Genomic DNA, 21,008 nt, shown 5'->3' on the forward strand with positions numbered 1-21,008 from the left:
TAATTAGTACTTTCTTTGATTTCCATTTGCTGTCTAATGTCATTGAGGAAGGAGTAAGGATAAAATGATACTAAGATACTTGACTTACACAGTTCTGTCTTTTCCTCTTTTCTTGCATAGGCTATCCACTCTGTGGCTTGGCATCATGAAGGAAAACAATTTATTTGTAGTCACTCAGATGGTACTTTGACCATATGGAATGTAAAATCTCCTACCAAACCATTCCAGACAATCACTCCACACGGTGAGATGAAAATGAATACCCACTGTGTTTGACAGTTCTTAAAAGACAGAGAACTTATTTTTAATAGAAGTGTGTTTTGCAAAACCAAGTATTAAAAATGCATTTACAGTGCAAGTAAACCCTCTGTCATATCAAATTCTGATTGATTTCATATACAAAACTCAGTCTGTATGAAATAAGAATCCGAATAAATGCAGTTTTGTCTTAATCTTTGAACTTCGAGCTGGCCTTTCACACAATTGCATTGATCTCAAAATTAACTAATGCGTATTTTGCGGGGCTTGCTTTTTGCTTGACATTACAATCCCATATGTCATTTAAAATACATATAAGCAAGCATCTGTTTCATGTATAAATGTGTAGATTACCATACAAATTCTTGGAAAGGTTTGTAACAGAGTAAGAATAGCATCTGGTAAAATGTTCCCACTTCTGAGAAGTCTTGCATTAGTGTTAATCTAGGAAATTAACATTGCATGTTGTTCTTCTGAGTCTAGTTGGAGGCCGGTAACTAGTGGTGTCCCCCAGGGGTCAGTACTGGGCCCAGTCTTGTTTAACTTCTTCATCAATGACCTGGATGAAGGGGCAGGGTGTACCCTCAGCAAGTTTGCTGATGACACACAACGTGGAGGAGTGGTGGATACACCAGAAGGCTGCACTGCCATTCAGTGAGACCTGGACAGGCTGGAGGGTTGGGCAGAGAGGAACCTGATGAGGTTCAGCAAGGGCAAGTGCAGGGTCCTGCACCTGGGGAGGAACAACCCCATGCATCAGTACAGGCTTGGTGCGGACCTGCTGGAGAGCAGCTCTGTGGAGAAGGACCTGGGAGTGCTGGTGGATGACAAGTTGACCATGAGCCAGCAGTGTGCCCTGGCTGCCAAGAAGGCCAATGGGATCCTGGGGTGCATTAGGAGGAGTGTGGCCAGCAAGTCGAGGGAGGTTCTCCTTCCCCTCTACACTGCCCTAGTGAGGCCCCACCTGGAGTACTGTGTCCAGTTCTGGGCTCCCCACTTCAAGAAAGATGAGGAGCTGCTGGAGAGAGTCCAATGGTGGGCTACAAGGATAGTGAGGGGACTGGAGCATCTCTCCTATGAGGAAAGGCTGAGGGAGCTGGGCTTGTTTAGCCTGGAGAAGGCTACAAGGGGACCTAATAAATGCTTATAAATATCTGAAGGGTGGGTGTCAGGAGGATGGGGCCAAACTCTTTTCAGTAGTGCCCAGTGACAGGACAAGGGGCAATGGGCACAAACTGAAGCACAGGAAGTTCCGTCTGAACATGAGGAAGAACTTCTTCCCTCTGAGGGTGACGGAGCCCTGAAACAGGCTGCCCAGGGAGGTTGTGGAGTCTCCTTCTCTGGAGATATTCAAGACCCGCCTGGACAAGGTCCTGTGCAGCCTGCTGTAGGTGACCCTGCTTCGGCGGGGGGGTTGGACTAGATGACCCACAGAGGTCCCTTCCAACCCCTAACATTCTGTGATTCTGTGAAATATGATGCTGCTCTTCAAAAAAGTTCTATATTAATGCCAGGTTTACATGATGTGCATGTGTCTAAGTCATATCTTAATCACTTTTTGCCTCAGATTCTGAAGTGTGATTACAACAGTGAGGATAATCTGAGGTTACAGTTGTAGTACAAGATGCTATAGTGAAACATCCTCGTTTACCTGTTGGAGTCCCCAGAAAGTCCATGTTTACTGTGCTGGCTGTGGACTAAAGTGGAAAGTGTTCTTGTAGCAGTCAAAAAAAAACCAAAAAACTGACTGCTACTGTAGTAGTAAAACTAGTTAGACAAGACTAACTTTATTTTAATGCTTTTGCCTCTTAATAAACATTTTTATTTTGATCTTGGGCTTCAGATTACGTTTTGTGCAGAATTTTATAGTTTTATTAGACTTGATCAATGATCAGATAGAAAAGATTCATATTTACACTGGACTCTTGACTCCATGGGAAATTGTATCTGTAGAAGCTTTAGTTGCTAATAGTGTACAGTAGAGAAAGACTGGGTGTTCACATTCAAATTAATGTCTTAGCCCTTAAGGATAACACTCAGTAAATCTCATTTTACTTGTAAGCTGTCCAGTTTTAATTGCAAAGTGGTAGAAATGAGATCAGTTTGAAATCTCCCAGTGCTACTTAAAAAAACCTTTTTAGGGGAGGATTATACTTTTGGATACAAATAGTCTACAACACTTCAAAAAAAACCCACAAAACAACTGAAAATAAATCTTAAACCTAAATATTCTTGGCTGGTGTGTTGAGAGTTTTAACAAATCTTTAATAACGTTATTTTGAGGCATAGTCTGTAATTGTCAGAGGTGTTGGATAGATGTTTGCATGAATGTTCTACTTTGCAAATTGCATAGTGAATTTTAGAATTTGCCATCATGTTGTGGAGCTGTAAGATTAATATAAGAAAAAAATTCACTTTAGGAAAGCAGCTGAAGGATGGAAAGAAGCCAGAACCCTGCAAACCTATTCTTAAGGTGGAATATAAAACTACTAGAGCTGGGTAAGACTTGTTTTGTATGCCAAATTAACATATGCAAAATAAATGCATCTCTCTGGGAATGTGTTTTATTTCCCAGTTGCTGGGACACATGTTCTGATGGCACTGAACTATGGTAAAACAGCTGAAATAGTTCTGGTAAATCAGATATTGCTGAATAAACTACAAAAACGTATGTGAACAAATTACTACATACAAACCTTAACTTAGGTAAAGATGCTGATAATGCATTATCTACATGCTTCTTCCATGCTACTAATCTTATGTGTATCTTTGCTCAATATTTTGAGAATGTTAAAGAAAAAAAGTCTGATAAAGCACAGAAGACTCAAGCACAGACCTGAAAAACTGAACTTAGACAAATAGTAGCCTGATGCGAATATTCTAAATTCTGAATATGTGTTCCTCCCTCAAAAATGTTATGGACAGAAGCTTTTCTAGTAGAGTGCAGTAATTTTATGCAGTGAACTGTGCCTGATTATACACATTGAGAATGAAACAAAGGAGTAATTGCAACAAGAGGCTCAGATGGAATTACAGTATTTTGAGTAGCATGTTTTGTTATCAAGACTGCAATTAAGATTTCAAGGGTGTAATGAACTGTATGAAATTTCTTTTATTTATGGTTCTAAAGTGCTTGAAAATGTTTGAATAAAAAGTGCAGTATGAAGAAAAAGTCATGGAAACCTGTTCAGCTATTTGCAAATGTAGATTATTTTTTCCTTTTTTATTTTCTTTGATTTGAGGGGGGTGGGGGGGTGAGGAGTGATGTGTTATGTATTGCTTTCATTTGCTTTCCAGGTATTCAAATCTACAGAAGATTGTTACTTAACTGATGTAATATAGGCTTCTACTATATATTGGTGTATTCATACATACGATATCAGTGGTTTTGTGTTTTTGTTTGCTAAAAGTGAGATAAATAGATATTTAAGACTGTGGCTAATTCCCAGATGTATGAACATCTATGATCAGTTGGAAGGCCATATTGTACTTGCAGCAGTCTACATCCATCTGCATATTTCTTTCCCAACTGAAATGTGAAAAGCTGATCTAAAGAAAGATACCGACAACCAAAAGTGTAACCTGCTGAAGCTGAGAGTAATTTCTACAATCAAAAGCCTTCTGTTATGAATAGTCATTCTGAAGGAAAAGAGTGGTTTGAAGCTTGTTCTATGCAATTATAATATTAAACATGAAAACTAGTTGATTTTTCACACAGTTTACAGGAGGTTATTCTGGTATAATTTGCAAGAATACATAGCTCTTTGGTGACACTACTTTTTTCTGGTGTGGCCTTTTTTATTACACCTCTTGTTTTCCAGTGTTCATCCAAACTTATTGTTTTGAAGCGTTTCAGTTTAATTTCTCTCTGATATTTTCTTCATCTTCAATGTACATCTAAATCTATAACTGTTGTGATACTCTTCCAGAACTTTAATTAAAAAAAACCGCATACCTACAAAACCCCAGTTTGCACTGTGGTGGTGAAGCAGTGCACTGAAAATCTCCATTCATTTACTACTACATGTACTTCAGTTCACACTTGAATTTTTGGTTTCATTCATAATATTAGTACACCAATGTTAAGGCAAGACAGACCTACCTTTCAATGCTTAAAACTGATAGTTTTTTCTCTTTACCAGTTGAAATTGATTAGGTGTGAACATGATACAATTTTGACTTTTAGCTAAAGCACTGTCATTTGTTCATGGTTTAATTTTTGTAGCACAGAGAAGTATCTTTCCTGGACAGGACCACAGTTTTTCTAGTTATGCAAGAATAGAAGAAACAAATCAAATTTGCTTCTGTAGCAGTCTGCTCTAACTGTTCTTCAAAAACAAACCGAAAACCCCACATAAGAAAACAAAACCAAAAAGCTTACAACATATTTAAGAGGTACTGTTTAATGTATATTTAAGTTATTTCACCTGACTTTTCTGTTGTGAAGAACAGTGACTTTATGCTCAATACGGAAGTCTTAACATCTTTCTGTCACTCCTTCTTTCTTGCCTCTCCCTTACCCAGAGTAGTCTAGAGCTTAGGTTTCTTTCAATATCTCCTCATGGAAATCACTTCATTAATGTGATCTTACTTGTTTTGGTTTTTTTGTTTTGGTTTTTTTTTTCTTTACTGCTTCTAATTCTAATAAACATTTTTTTTGAGAAAAGGTATCCAGAACCACACAGAAGGAACATAACTGATAGCAACTGGAAGTAGGGGCTGCAGACACTATTCCTTCTACTGGTGCAGCTTTTATTTTTTTTCCCCTTTATGTTCTCCATATTGTGAAGCTGGAGTTGGGGAAACAGGAGGACATGAGACTTTTTCTGGTTCTTACAGACTACCTATTTATTTTTTAAGTTTGTAGTTTTTCTGCTGTTGGGTTTTTTGGGCTTTTCAAGTCTACTGCAGATAGTGCCTGTGAAGTCCCCAAAGCCAAAGTTTTTTACCCTACAACAATAGTATGTCTGTAGCTTTATTTCTGGGACAATATATGTAGAAAGGTTACTATCGACAGTCCTCCTGTACATGGGCTAGGGGGTCAAAAGGCAAGTTCTTGGTATATTCCTTGAGCAAACTGGGATAATTTTCCAGTCCCAGAGTATAATATCATTGTTCTCCAGCCACTGAAGTTCATCCAAAATACTCTTTGAAGCGATGAGTTCCAAGGTAGGTTACTTTTTGAGCTTGCAAAAATGGTTTCCATGTTGCCTTTTATGTGTACTTTTCAGTTTAAACTGAATCTAGATAAGCTGTTGAGCTTCCTAATACCATTTCCCACCCCTCCAGATTCAGTCCCTTATAGTATTTACTCAGGTTGATATCACCATTATGGTAAAATTGCCTAAGCTTATTCTTTGTTACTAGAGTTCTGTATACTAGAAATTCCAGCTTAAAAGCTTACTTGTAAAACATAATTAAAAAGATGGGTGTATATAGTTGGGTCCCCGAGGTTACAGTGGTAATGAGGTCTCCAGATAAGTTCTTGATCTGTTAATTTAGTTTGAATAGTACTATTTTGTTGTGTGAGGTTGTTGATTCAAAATCACACTTCCCAAGATGAGTTTGTAATTTATCTTCACTACTAGATTTCCAGTCTCAAGTTAAACTAGTGCTTGAAATATTTTCCAGCTTTACTTCTAGGGATTGAGTTATTGACAAATTCACCCACGGTTTCAAAAGTGTGTCAACTGGTACTAATGGCCTGACTCCTGTATATACGGTTCTCTCTCACATCCAGATTGCAAGAAACTGCCTGACATTTGACAGTTTACGTCTAAAATTGAGCAGAAACAACCTTGAGGCTTGTGAGCCACTCAACATTCAGTTGTATTACATTTTTATACACTGCAAGACCTAATCCTGTGTTTTCAGAAATTTTTTTCAATGCAACATTGCCCCCTTATAGTGCATTTTTTAAGAGTTCCCCAAGAGATTTTAGAGATTTAACTGATGAGGAAATTAACATAAAGGGATTGCTTCCATACCTGCTGAAGCAGAACTGTTTCAAAGAAGAATCTCTGTATTACAGCTGCTAAAAATGCTATATAGCAATTCTTTAATAGTTGAGCACTGCTTTTTGTTAAATGTTTTCCATTGTTTCAGGTAGGTAAAATCTACCAAACAAGGTTGCACCAATTTAATCTTATGTAATGTACAATATTTTACTTTTCTTTTAAGTTGTGCATTTCTCTAGTATTCATGTGCACTAACCTTTTAGTATGTACCACATCCGAAGGACACTTTAAGTATTTAGTGAGAAAATGCGTAGCTTGTGTTTGGTAAATCCATGGTTTCATGAAAAGTTGAGAAGTTCATACACAAATCTATATTAGTCTTTCTGGCAGACTAAAGTCAACTTTAATCTTTGACCCATCTGTGAAAAATCCATGTGACGGGTCCATATAATCTATTCTTAGCTCTTGCATTCTTTGCTTCATTAGGATACAGACTCTGGCAAGCCTGCCCAAAGCAACCTGATGACCTTGAGGAATAAAACCAGAAGAAATGTGCATGCAGTTTTCGCTGTGATATGACACCTAGAAACTGAAATTTGTCACTTTGTTACTGGCAGTTGATCTTGGTGAACCTTTAGGTCTAATAATTACTGCAAATTGTTCTGACAACATTATTGTTTCAACAACTAATGATTTAGTGAAGACAAAAAATACTGCAATAAATCATTCCAGCACAATGAGATACTGCAAGTACATCACACCAGTATTTTTTCTCTTTATTGACATCCTGAAAAATACCAGGTTAAGTTAAAATTTATTCTTTTCCTGAAATTGCTGCATGGATCTGAAAACGAAAGATTGTGTGAAGTTCCAATGTGAAGAACTGAGATTAAATAAAACTTGGAGAAAACTGACTGTTTTTCTAGAAATATACTTTCGCTGATGTTGGAGGCAGGATATTGAACTTGCTGGACCAATGGCCATTCCTTTGAGGTCTCTTCCTCAGCCAGCAGAACTGTTTGATCCTATCAACTCTTCAGTCATGGGGCTTTCTGAAGGATCAGGCAGATTGTGAAATAATTGTAGAAACTGAAAGCTTATCTCAGTCTGCTTTACCTTCAATGCTACAAACACAGAGCACATTTCAACCAAGCCTTAAACTCATGAAGGGCAGCATGTGCATAAACTAAACCCTTCATGCACAGTTTTCAAGAAGAAAGATGTACCTAATCTGTCATGTTTCTATTTCAAATGCTAACTAGTGAAAGCCATTTAGACAGTATGAAGAAGATGGCATTATAGGAAAAGACCAAAAAAAAAAAATCTCTTCAGACTCATTTTCACAATGTCAGGATGGTGCTTTTTTCCCCTACAAATTTTCTGCAGATACTGACATACTCATTGATTCTAAGGTAAACTCAAACAAAGGGTACAAAACAGTACACAAACAAAGGATTCCTACCTAAAGTAAGCAGAAGAGTAGATTGGAGGAGTTTTACACTAAGTGACCGTTCTTCCTCCAGAAATATATCCTGGAATTTGAGGCAATAGCCAATAAAGGGTGAAATTTCTTGAGCTGTATACTTCTGAACAGTCCGTTTGCTCTTTACAAGGTATTATGCCTTATTTTAAACATAAACAGTATTGAGTGTTGACTTTTGATAACTGTGAAAGAAGAAAATATCTAGTAAAACAAATATATTTACTTCATGTTTTTCAGTAAATGAAATACTAACCTGCTATGTGTGTATTGGGGAAAATGCGGATATATTTAGAAATATCTTTCTGTAAAGACTTTAAAAACATTTTTAAGAGAAGCCTCTAATGTGTTTTCTTATGACCGGAAGAAATATTTTTGTATTGCTGTACTCAGCCATTTAATTATGCAGTAGAAGTAGTCTGTGACGTGGAAGTAGTTTCTTCAGTTTTGTGCATGGTGTTAGAGGGGGAAATGGATAAAATGTCTAGACTAAATGTGTGATGAGAGAACTATAGGCGTTTATTTATGTCTTTACTTTAAAAGTGTTAGGTCTTTGAAGTTTATCAAGGAGCTGGTTGCTTCTCCAAGACAGTCATATTACTGTGACTGCAAAATTGCTTTACATGGTTGCAAAATTGTTCATCCTACAAAATTTAGGGTAAATAGTAACGGGAAGTTCATGGGACTATTTCTTCCTGATCCTGCTAAAATATTTTATATTATGGATAAATGGGGCTGTTGGCAAATCTGAATATGTAGTTCAGTAGAAGAGAAACAATTCTAAAGTTTAACAAAATAAAAAAAAAATCTTGGCAAACAGTTGCAAAGATTCTTAAACAGGCAACATAGAACAAAAGGTTTGGAAGAGATGTCTGACTTGAGTTGTAGTCTTCTAACTCTTGGTTTTAAAGTTTTGAAACATATACCAAAGCTACACGTTGCGTGGAGAACTGGTTTGCATTATTGTGTATCTCTGCTTAATGATATCGCACTGAACTTTACTGTAAGGCTACAAAAACTGCCCAGTCTCTCTTTACATATTACCTTGGCTTGATCCTAAATGCCTCTGCTTTATTCCAGGGAGCCTTTCATCATTCTCTCAGGAGGCTTGTCATATGACACTGTAGGAAGAAGACCCTGTTTAACAGTTATGCATGGGAAAAGTACTGCTGTGCTAGAAATGGATTATTCTATTGTTGATTTTCTAACCCTTTGTGAAACACCATATCCTAATGGTAGGCTCTGTAAAGTTTGTGTTTTTTTTTTTCTTAGTACTTCAACCTCTTCTCTCGAGTCTTATCCCATCAGAATATTCTTTACTATTGCCTTTCTGTTTTATCTCTGGGGATCAGACTGCAGCAGTAACATCTGTTATCCCTATTGTCTGAAGTCTGTTTTGCTTCCTAAAGCATTGTAATAGAATAGTTTATTGTGAAACCAATTTTTCTTCTGGAAGAATGCTGATTGCTGGTTGCAGGGATTTTCCTTTTTTTAATCCAAAAAGCATATGAGACAAAAAGTAACATTACAATTTTAAGCTGTAGTTACTGCAGCAGATGTGTTCATCAGTATTTATTTGAGCACATAAGATCTTTCCAGTCCATGCTATGTCTTGATTAGCATTTGTATAGTACTGTTAACTTTTAGTGACTTTATTGATTCCAGTACACACAGGAAGTTCATCACTAACCTATAATCTGCCTTCTGCAGAAGGGGTTTTTTTATCATATTTTAGGTAGTTGTCCTGGATTAATACTATTATATTTCTGATGACTCCGATGTTTTCAGCTGTCAGCTTCCATCAGAGTATATAAAACTGCTTAGCTCAGAATTTGAGGTCTGCCTGAAAGAGAGCAAGATAAAATTTGGAAACTCATTCAGTTTCCTTATTTTAGTGTTGAGTTGACTGTATTTCAATTCATTTTGTAAGCAATTAGTATTTAAACCTCGCAGAATATAAGCAAAAGCACACTGGGAATGGGAGGATGTTATTATTCAGTAATTGGCCCTTTCTCAGAAATATTGCTTATACAAGTTCCTCTGCATGTTCCTTTTCTTGTTATTTGAGCTGTTTAAATTGTTCTAGCAAACTGGAGGAGATTGAGAATTTTGAACTAAAGGGAGAGTGTGTCTGTTCCAGACTTCGAGTATTCAGGGGAGTGAGTGTATAAAATATCTTCAGAAACTCTATAGTCATCTAAGTGGCTTTTCTACTCTCAACAGATAGAGTGCAAGGACTGATCACATACATGAGGCTGTGCATGTAAGAATGGTTTAGCAGGCATGGTGGTGTTGGGTTGACGGTTGGACTTTATCTCAGAGGTCTTTTCCAACCTAATGATCTGTGATTCTATAAGAACTACACTTACCAATAAGTAATTTTTTTCTTTCTTGTTTTCAGACTTTCAGGAACCATACGCTGTAGTTGTTCTCCTAGAAAAGGACTTAGTACTGATTGACCTTGCACAAAACGGGTAAGAATTTTGTGTAGTCTTTTTAATGGTTGGCTGTAGCGATCAGCCTGTTTTTCTGCTATATAGCATTTTAATCTACCATAATACCTCCCTGTCCAGAACGTAAAATTCTGAATTACTAAATGTAAGGTTTCTTCAGCAGAACTGGATATCCTTATAGATCAACTTTTCTACTATATGTAGCAGTTGAGTAGAATATTATGTGACTTTTTCCAGACATGGCTGATGAACAGAAATTGCTCATAGATCACTGCTGCTTTTTAATTATTGTGGTTGATGTTGAAGTTGATTCCATAGTGCTATGAGGGGAGCTCAGAATTTTTTGGGGAAGGAAGCAGGGGGAACAACTGTTCAGATAAGCCAGGTAATTTTGGCTGACATTGAGTGTGGTTGTCTTCATATAAATATTTGCTGATTTTTATTGCTAACTGTATTGCTTAAAGTAACTCAGTACTGATGCAATAAATACCATATGCATAGAAATAGAATGGTAACATCTACTCCATAGTTTACTACTGTAGTAAGAGGTTGCTTCAAATACAGTATCCTGTTACAGTTCTCACAACTAATACTTGCCTAACACATTTTGAGTCTCATGTTACTTTGTTCGTGGAACAGTCCATATACTCTGTTAGGTGGTGATTAAAAATTCTGGATCCTACAAATTATTTTATCAAGGGTTTTGAAATTATTATAGGCATTAACAACTAACTGTTAAGGGATTAGTAGCAGAGGAACCAGACAGATAAGATTTGTAGTGTTCCTGATTAAGTCACTGATGGTCAATGAAGAATAATCCTTGTGAAGAACATCCTTCTAGGGCAAAATAAAAACTTGTAAATATGTATCCTCAAAGTCAATGGTCATACCTTAGATAATGAAGACTGAATCTGGAAGAAGGTCAAGTTTAGTCCTAATATCTCTGCAGATTCTGAGCAATTTCATTTATATTTTCCCAATGTTACATGGCCATATGCTGTATATAAAACTTCTTTCTGATATACCAATGGCATTAAGCTTCCAACATTCATATGTTGAAAGATTAATAAAACAAGTTTTAATGAGCTTGAAATTAAAAGTTTTGTACAAGGCTTTTTTCTGAAGTGAAATAGTTTGCAGTGCCTGAAATTTGAAGTCATGTTAAGGCTTGTTTCATTTAATGTTAAAAAATCTCCAGCAGTTATGTTTTTAGAAAATGTATAACAGTCTTTGTTATGACTGACATGCAAAGTGTTGATTGTTTCACACCCAAAAAAAACCAAAATATATTTTTTTTTTGCTGTAGGAGGTTTCCTTTTTGCCCTATGTTGTCATATGGATTTACCATGTTTTGTTAAAATTAAGCCTCTTTTTCATTCAGTTTTTAGAAGATTGTTTTGGCTTTCCAGATAGCTCTGTATGAAGTTATTGGTATGCAGAAGGTTTTCTTCTGTTTTTGCTGATTTTTCCTTTAGCTGTGTTGAGAACCTTTTTCCATTTTCACCTCTCAAAAAAAACAACCCCAAACCAAAACAGAAAATACCCTGTATGCATAGTATGCATTTCTCTGGAGATAAATATTCTTTGAATGTCTTTTTTTCCTCATTAAGGCTCTGTCACTTTTCTGACAGAGGTGGTGGTTGAGAGTGTATGTGTGTGTTTGCTTCTAATTGGTAACTGAGTGTTGCCATCTATAATGTTAAGAGAGTGATCTTGGAGTCGCAAGTAGATTGTGAGAAGTGCTGGACAGCTTTCTAAGAACAGTATAATAATAATACAAAGTGAGAAGTGGAGTCTTCCTGTATTTCTCCCTGGAAGAATAGACTGAAGAGTTAGAAGTAAAATTATAGCTCCGCTTTACTACAGTTAGGACTTGGTAACTTCAGTTTTTCCACAGACTATTAAAATAGTAAACTTTAAAAAATATAAAACTGTAGGGAGTAATGGTGTTCTAGAAGTATTCTAGAAACAGTACAAACTTCAGGCTCTATCTAGATTACTACAGTATCTTGGTAGCGTACTGGATGTGCAGTAAAGTTACATAGCATATTTGTTCATAATCTAAATTGATTTATTTTCCTCTATATGAAAATAATGCAAACCTAGTCTTCAGTGTTCTTCTTGTGTTCTGCATTTAAAAAAAGAAGTTTTTCCCATATTAACAGTCTTCCCCTTTCATCCATTAAAGGTACCCTATATTTGAGAATCCCTATCCTTTGACTATACACGAATCACCGGTTACATGTTGTGAATATTTTGCTGATTGTCCTGTGGACCTCATACCTGCACTCTATTCAGTTGGCGCCCGACAGAAACGTCAAGGTTACAGTAAGAAGGTACAACATCTAGCACCTACCTATGTATTTGAAAATACTGAAAATCAACAGCTCTAAACAATGTAAGAGTGGCTACACTAAGACCAAAGCTCCATCTGACTCTGACAGTGGCTAATAGCAGCTGGCTAGGGAGGATATGGCATATGTCAATCCTATAGTCATGCTTTCCTGATGTGTTCCCATTGATTGCCCTGTCGCTGGAAACTAAAGGACTTCCTGGAGCAGGGGTGTTGTTTATGGCCCTTGTTTGGTTTTTTCCTTTGCAGTGGATATGTCTAATTACTTTTTCAAGTCATGTGAAATACTGGAATCTGCAGTATCTGCAGTAGTTTTGGTGGCTTGACTTTGCACTGTATGATATTTTCTTCCTCAATGTGTTTGTTAATCTTCCAGGAATGGCCTATCAGTGGAGGCAACTGGGGTTTGATCACTCAGAGCTATCCAGAGATAATTATTACAGGGTAAGTGACGCCATAGTGTAGTCATAATTTTCTTAGCTGACTGAGTAGAAGTGAGAATATTTTGTTCCTATTATAGAAAACAATGTTCTAAGGGTGGTTTGAATGATTAAAGAAGTTTTGTGTACCAGACACGTCATTTGCATAATGTTCTTCAGGCGTTAACAAGAAAGTAAAGCAAAATGTGGAAGAGAAGGTAGGAACGAAACAATAGCAGGTGTTTTACAGGGATTGTTGTGATGCGGTATTGTGATTGTCTGCTTGTTCTCAGTTTATCCTGGATTGAACTTATATTTCATTCTTTAACTTTTGGAAAATAGTTGAGTAGTGTTTTAAAGCATAGGAACTCCAGTAAATAGCTACTGAGTTTAGTTTGCAAAGGGAAGCCAAACTTTTTATTTCAAAAAGTACAGGCAAATACTGTTTGTTTTGATCTCTTTTGAGACTGATCCTTCTAATACTACTTTAAGGAGCACGAAAAAATTTTAATTTATAGCAGTACAGTGCATCTCTGAAAGTGAGAGCACTACTAAAGTGTTTTTCAGAGCAGCCCTTTAGCCCTAATGAGGATTACTGTCACTTCATACTACACATTGCAGAGACTTTGAGAGACAGTCCTGAAAAAATCTAGTCATCTGATTCTCAATTTAAAGGATAAATAAAGAAGTGAGGTGACTCGTTTACACTGAAATACAGTACATTTAGGCATCTCCTTTACAAGTGTCGCTCCAAATAAAGGACATCTTTTAAGAAACAACACATGGTAAGGTATACCAAACGAATTCTGGGAAATGCAGATAACTGAAATCAGTATTTAAAATGATAAATTAGTATTGGTACAGTGGAATTTCAGGGAGTTAGCCTCTAAACTTTTTTTAATACCTTATCTCCAAAGTCACTGGGGCATGTGTTCGTAGAATATTGGCTTCCAATAAACTGTGAAAACAGTGTCACTAAGAATACTAATAAAAATACACTGTTAGCCATATATTTTCTAATCAGTAGCAGAGAGATCTAACATTCCAACTAACCATTTTACTATCTTATTAATTTTTTAATATTTCATAGGCATGCTGATGGGTCAATCAAGTTTTGGGATGCCTCAGCAAGTAAGTGTTTTCAGTAGAGATTTTTTTCCTGTGCAGTAGGAGTTTTCTAAACTTGCTAATTTCTCTAATGGAATGTAATTGCAGACCAGTCATTCTCATTATTTCCTGCCTCATAGGAATCTTTGGTTTAAAATTAAATTGTTTCACTGTTTTTATCACCTCAGTGAAAATGCACTGGTAGTCCAAGAGTGGAAGAGTTCTAACATTTTTTAGAAGCACCTTCACGAGCACATTATTGAGCAAAGATATGCATGATAAGAAAATGCATTCCTTTTTTAGTAAAAATGAATTTTAGTAAGTTATTTCTGTCTTTTTAGACAGGAGAGAAGAAAGTGTTTATAAGACTTCAGCTCCCCATAAATTACAGTATCTAAAAATGAGAATTGGAACCAGTAGTAGTTTCTGCTAATAAAATGATTTAGGCTTTTGTGAAGAAAGGCAGGAGAACAGTAAAATACACTTTTCTTTGGTGAGATGCTGAACAGACCTGAAGAATCTGCTACTGTTTTACACTTCTCTTCAGTTAAAGGGTCAATTGCATCTGATCCACATAGCTAACAGTGAGAAATGCAGTAAGAATTCAAATTAGAATGGACTACACAGTTAGATGTTTTAATTAATCTAGTTCTGACTAACCTTACTCCTGATACTTAAAAGCTGTGTGAAGCAATGTTGGAATCATTATCAGTTGTCTTTAAAAACTTGTAGAAGGCTGTTGAGATTCCAGAATGCTAAGGCGTGTGTGGGTGTGGGAGGGAACAGATGCAATGTATATGTTTAAAAACTGGGAGGAGGAGTATTTGGAGTGTTATAGATCTTGAATTTCAGTGTGAGGTGGGGGTGGAACCTGGGGGGAGGTGGGGTGGGTGGGGCAGGAAGCCCAAACCTGATTGATTCTGTGTGCTTAAAAATTCTATTCAGCATAGATCTGTCGAAAGGAGATCCTGTCAAAGATATTTAGTTTCTTTCTAAAACAGATAAATAAACCTGTTAAGGGAGGAACTGCAAGTACCCTGTATCTCAATTTTTAAAACTTTTAAATCTCTCTACTAGCAGAGTCTTACAGATGAATAGGGAAGTGTGATTCAGGTAAAACCACGAAAAAGTTGAAGAGGAGAAAGGATACTATAAATTAAGTTTTCCTAATGATGTGATGAGTATTTGTACCAGTGATTTGGGTTACTGACTAGAGAATGTGCCTGTGAAGTTTGAAAGCAACACCAAGGCAGTTGAAAGAGAACGTAAGAATGAATTACAATTACAATTTAGAATGATATTGCTAATTCTTGAATAGCATCCAAGATGATTTATTTGAATATAGGATCAATGATTTACACTCAGAACTTATGTTCTGGGAAAAAAAATGGAGGTTTATTGGATTGCAGTGTCGGTGTTGCACAAAAAAAATATCATCGGGATAAAGAAGTGGGAATATCTGTAAAACCAACATGGAGTAACTGTCAAAATTTTAAACCACGGCATGGCTTGACTGGAACAGTTGTGGGAAACACACTATCAAGAAAAATGTGCACTGATCAGAGGGCAGCACTACTGAATGATCAGCAAGAACAAAATAAAAATTGGAGAAACTGGGGCTGTTAAGTCTGAGAACACAGGTGAGAGGCCATGGATTTGAAATACTGTAAGGAGAAAGGAAAGGAGCTTCACGTTCTCTGCTGTAGATAGGCTTAAGTTGTGAGTATGGCATATGTAACTATATGTTATTGTTATAAAGAGATCCCTAAGTATAGTTAAGCCTTGGGAAGCTGTGAGGGCTGAGTTCATAATGGAAGCTTAGTATATATCTCCCAGAAAGTGTTGTTGGTTTTTGTTAATTTTTTTTTAAATTAACTGATCCTGCATTGGGCAAGTGGTACACTGCACAGGTAGAGTCAACACAGACATTCAGTGCTTCTAGTCTGCTCTCTTTTATTGAATATAGTGGCTTTATCTGTGAAGAGAAGATTCTAAACTGAAAAAAATTAACAAGAGAAAAATATCGATGTAGATCAAAACTAATTTGTATCTCTTTCTGTTTGTTCCTAGTAACGCTGCAAGTACTCTATAAGCTAAAAACAGCCAAAGTTTTTGAAAAATCACGGAATAAAGATGACAGGCCAAACACAGATATAGTAGATGAAGATCCATATGCTATTCAGATCATCTCATGGTGTCCAGAAAGCAGAATGCTGTGCATAGCTGGAGTTTCTGCACATGTCATTATTTACAGGTTCAGCAAGCAGGAAGTGACAACAGAAGTCATTCCGGTAATTAGTATAACCGTTTTTTAACTTTGTAGGATTTAACTGTAATAAGACTGTTGCAGCAATTTACTCCTTCATTGTCTTTCATTTTACTAGTGAAATGGACAGAAATAATTGCCTCAAAATGAGGAGATGTATCTTTGTGGAGGAAAATAATACATTATGAAATTTAGCCAAAGTGAAAATTGCACACCAAGATTTTGGTTTTATTTGGATTTTTCAGATTTTTCAGCCAATAAGTTATTTGTTCTATCTATCAAAGCAAATAATGGGTCAAAACTTAGCTGTATCAAAGGTAAAGTGAAAACAGACGTGAATGGGATGTGGAGTTCAAGTATTTTCAAAGCTTTTAGGGAGCTGATTGCTTTTTCCCCTTGATCCCTAATAATTACCACCTGTATTGGCAAAACTTCTTCAGTATGTAAAGCTAGGAAAGTAGGGCATGTCTGGCACACTTCTAAGGTCTGTTAAGGACTTTGCTGTGTCACTGTTTTATTCTGTATAAGATACAACAACGAGTTATATTATAAGAGTTGAAGTCCTTTGTAAAATCACACACAGAGGCAACTTTACTTATCTGAATGTATGAGCTGAAAGCTAACTTGAAGCTATTTAGTTGTAAAATGTTGTATGCTCGAAGTAATGTAGTTGTGGTCTTCTTGCGTGCCCCCCCCACCCCCTTCTGCTTCTGCCTCCTTCAAACAAATCTCAGTTTAAGAAGACAGGGCGTATTTTTTTTTCCTTATGGTGTTTACTTATGTACAAGTACATTCCTTTATGAGGGAATAGTTTTTCTAAATGATTTTTTAAAAATCAGCCCCTAGCAAACTATTCTTCAGTACTAGGAACACTTTAAAACTTACTGTGTAGTTCTTTGTTTCAGTCTATGAGTTGAGTTCTAATTTGCAGATAATGAGAAACAGCGGAAAACTTTCTTGACATTGCAATACAGTGAATACTAATATTGTTATAGATCCAGCAGCAGGAAATATCTGAAATCATTATGAACTTAGTTCTTTAAAATATATGGTCAGTTCAGTGCAACATCGAACATTGAACTAAGTCCCACGTGTAAAATGCTACATCAGTATAAAGTGTACCTATCTATGTGCCTTCGGCTCTTCGTTTTAGCATTCCTGAGCTATGTAAAGCAAGTCATCTTCATAACTGAGGATTTATTACATGCACAGAATGATAATTAAATGGGTCTTGTATCCAGTATTTAATTTCTTTCCAATATTAAGCAGTAAGCTTTTAAATACTGTGAAATAGTTTAGATGTTCAAGTTTTAGCAATCTTCAGATATTCAGTCTTTACTAGTTAGTATGACTCTGTATTTCTGAAGACTACGTGTGTGTAGGTTGCACTGTTTATTAAACTACTTCATATATAGTTTTTTGAAAGGCAGAGTTTACTGTTGTGGTTTTTTTTGCTTTAATAGATGCTGGAAGTACGTCTGTTATATGAAATAAATGATGTTGAATCTCCAGATGGTGAGCAGCTGCCACCTTTACCAACTCCAGGCACAGGTTCCAATCCTCAATCCATTGTTCCCCAGTCTCATCCATCTACTAGTAGCAGTTCATCTGATGGACTTCGTGATAACGTCCCATGTTTAAAGTAAGTGTATTCTGTTACACTTTTGAGTGTGAAACTGCAAGAATGTGATGAGAATATATGTACTTCAATATTACTACAGAAATGCTGTTGTTAGTGAAAATATTTTATTTCTTAGAGCAATGTTTTCCAAATATCTGTAAGTTGAGTGCTGTTTTAAGAAATTAATATTGCAGTCTTAAATAAATGTCCTATTCCCATGAATCTTCATTACACCTGATGCCTCATAATGTTTGCAGTGTAGGTCTTTGACCAATTTTCATATTTCTTAAATTTGGAGTTTTTTCCGTAAGGCTATTCTGTGTGAACTCTTACGTATTTGAGAAATGAAAGTTAAAGGAAGACACTCTTTTTCACTCTGCTGCAAGAGTGCATTATGAGGCCTCTGGACAATCACCTTTTCCTTACAGAATGTACAATGAACTACATTTTCAGATATAAAATTAAGATATGTATGTACTTCTTGTTTTGTGAAGTTTTAAGGTCCCAGCTTGCATTTTAATTCTTTCAGTGCATCCATCCAGAAAATAACTAATTCGGGGCTTAATGTCTCTGGTGGGAGTTTCCGTGTCTTATTGGTTGCACTGAGTTGCAGAAATGTCTTCCTAAAGAAAGGATGGAATGGAAAATTCCAAATTTCTGTAAAATATTGGCAAACCAAAATATGCGTTAATGAGAATTGTTATGGTTTGGCTGCGGCCGGTAACAAAAGCGCCACGCAGCCGCCCCTCCCCCCGCCGGGATACAGAGGAGAATGGAAAGAAACAGGCAGAAACTGGTGTGTCGGGATAAGGGCAGTTTAACAGAACAGCAAACAAAGGGAACAGGAGCAACAACGATACAGATAATGGGAAAACACAACACAAACCGCATGACCCACAGAGCAGCTCTACCGCATGGCCGCCGCTGCGCGCTCCCGAGCCATGAGTGAGTTCCCGCCGCCCCGCTCCACCCCACCGGAACCCAGCATGATGGCACATGGTATGGATTACCGGGCTCTGTTTGGCCAGGTGGGGTCAGCCCCCACCCCCCGGCTGTGCCCCTTCCTGGATTCTGGTGAAAATTAACCCTGTCCTGGCCAAACCCAGGACATTATCCACCCCTTATTCCATACCATCTACGTCATGCCCAGGTCCCCCGTTGTCCAGTTGATCACCACCACTTCTCCTGTCTCCAGATATCATTCCCTTAGTCTATGGATCATCACTCTAAAGTGTCCATTGAGTTCATTTAATCCATGACTTCGGACTCCATCTGTTGTAATGGTCTTCTGTGACAGGAGAGGTGATGTGTGGTGATGGGTGGTCACTTGCTGCATCCGGAGCTCATGGCTGATGTATCTGGTGCGGCCCGTGCCCACATTTTGCAGGTTGGAGATGTTGATCCTGATGAAGTTGCTGGATGCCAGTTGTTGAAAACCAGGTCCAGTCCCATCATCGCTGTGCGCTGCTAGGTTTCATCAAAAAGTCTATCCTTCTTCAATCTGAACGATTCTTACTATGCTACTACTGCTATAACATATGACAATTATAACAGTGATAACACAGTGACAGGGTTATTTAACAATTAACTTTATACAATTTATTTATGGACTATTCTCACCCAAAATCAAATCCCCATGAGGTACACATCGGACTTCCCCATCCTTCCGCATTACCCACCAGGTACACCCAGGTCCTTGAGCAAAAGCAATCCCGCGGACGTGCTTGCCTTTGCCCCACGCAGGATTAACCCAAACCGTCTTCCCTAACATGTTCCGCATGTGCCCTACAGGGACTTTATCCCCTTCTACGGGGCGCTGAGGTTTTGACTGGGCAGGACCAGCCCGGTTGGTGGATCCCCTGGAGTTAACCAACCAGGTGGCCTTTGCTAAATGGGTATCCCAATTTTTGAAAGTCCCACCCCCCATTGCCCTCAAAGTGGTTTTTAGCAGTCCATTGTACCGCTCGATCTTTCCAGAGGCTGGTGCATGGTAGGGGATGTGATACACCCACTCGATACCGTGTTCTTTGGCCCTGGTGTCTATGAGGCTGTTGTGAAAGTGAGTCCCGTTGTCCGACTCAATTCTTTCGGGGGTGCCATGTTGCCACAGGACTTGTTTTTCAAGGCCCAGGATGGTATTCTGGGCAGTGGCATGGGGCACAGGGTAGCTTTCCAGCCATCCAGTGGTGGCCTCCACCATTGTGAGCACACAGCGCTTGCTTTGGCGGGTTTGTGGCAGTGTGATGTAGTCAATCGGCAAGCCTCCCCATATTCATATTTTAGCCATCGTCCTCCATACCACTGAGGCTTTACCCGCTTGGCTTGCTTGATTGCAGCGCATGTCTCACATTCATGGATAACCTGTGCGATGGTGTCCATGGTGAAGTCCACCCCTTGGTCACGAGCCCATCGGTATGTCGCGTCTCTTCCTTGGTGGCCCAAGGTGTCATGGGCCCACCGAGCTATAAACAGTTCACCCTTATGTTGCCAGTCCAGATCCACCTGAGCCACTTCAATCTTAGCAGCCTGGCCTACCTGGTGGTTGTTTTGATGTTCCTCAGTGGCCTGACTCTTAGGGATGTGGGCGTCCACGTGACGGACTTTTACAGCCAACTGCTCCAGGCGGGCAGCAATATCTTGCCACAATGGGGCCGCCCAGATAGGTTTGCCTCTGCGCTGCCAGTTGTTCTTCTTCCATTGCTGCAGCCACCCCCACAAGGCATTGGCCACCATCCAAGAGTCGGTGTAAAGATAGAGCACTGGCCACTTCTCTCGACTGGCAATGTCTAAAGCCAGCTGGATGGCTTTCATCTCTGCAAACTGGCTTGACTCACCATCTCCCTCGGCCGTTTCCGTGACTTGTCGTGTAGGGCTCCATACAGCAGCCTTCCACCTCCGCTGCTTCCCCACAATGCGACAGGACCCATCCGTGAACAGGGCATACTGTTTCTCATCTTCTGGCAGCTGGTTATACAGTGGGGCCTCTTCAGCACGTGTCACCTTCTCCTCTGGCGATGCTCCAAAATCTTTGCCTTCTGGCCAGTCCATGATTACCTCCAGAATTCCTGGGCGACTGGGGTTTCCCATTCGAGCG

General features: G+C 38.2%; 1 protein-coding gene across 7 annotated transcripts in view; it reads left to right on the forward strand.

Annotated features, from left to right (window-relative positions):
- STXBP5 (syntaxin binding protein 5) overlaps positions 1-21,008 on the forward strand; it is a 119,530-nt gene that overhangs the window by 55,872 nt on the left and 42,650 nt on the right. For all 7 annotated transcript variants that reach the window (XM_075413748.1, XM_075413742.1, XM_075413744.1 and 4 more), the window contains exons 8-16: positions 121-244; positions 2,679-2,757; positions 8,776-8,930; positions 10,097-10,169; positions 12,337-12,484; positions 12,878-12,945; positions 14,011-14,051; positions 16,098-16,318; positions 17,757-17,935. In XM_075413748.1, the coding sequence (XP_075269863.1) occupies positions 121-244; positions 2,679-2,757; positions 8,776-8,930; positions 10,097-10,169; positions 12,337-12,484; positions 12,878-12,945; positions 14,011-14,051; positions 16,098-16,318; positions 17,757-17,935 (1,088 nt within the window). The remainder of the gene's footprint in view (positions 1-120; positions 245-2,678; positions 2,758-8,775; positions 8,931-10,096; positions 10,170-12,336; positions 12,485-12,877; positions 12,946-14,010; positions 14,052-16,097; positions 16,319-17,756; positions 17,936-21,008) is intronic.

Source organism: Opisthocomus hoazin, chromosome 2, assembly GCF_030867145.1.
Source record: "Opisthocomus hoazin isolate bOpiHoa1 chromosome 2, bOpiHoa1.hap1, whole genome shotgun sequence".
Classification (NCBI taxonomy): Eukaryota; Metazoa; Chordata; class Aves; order Opisthocomiformes; family Opisthocomidae; genus Opisthocomus; species Opisthocomus hoazin.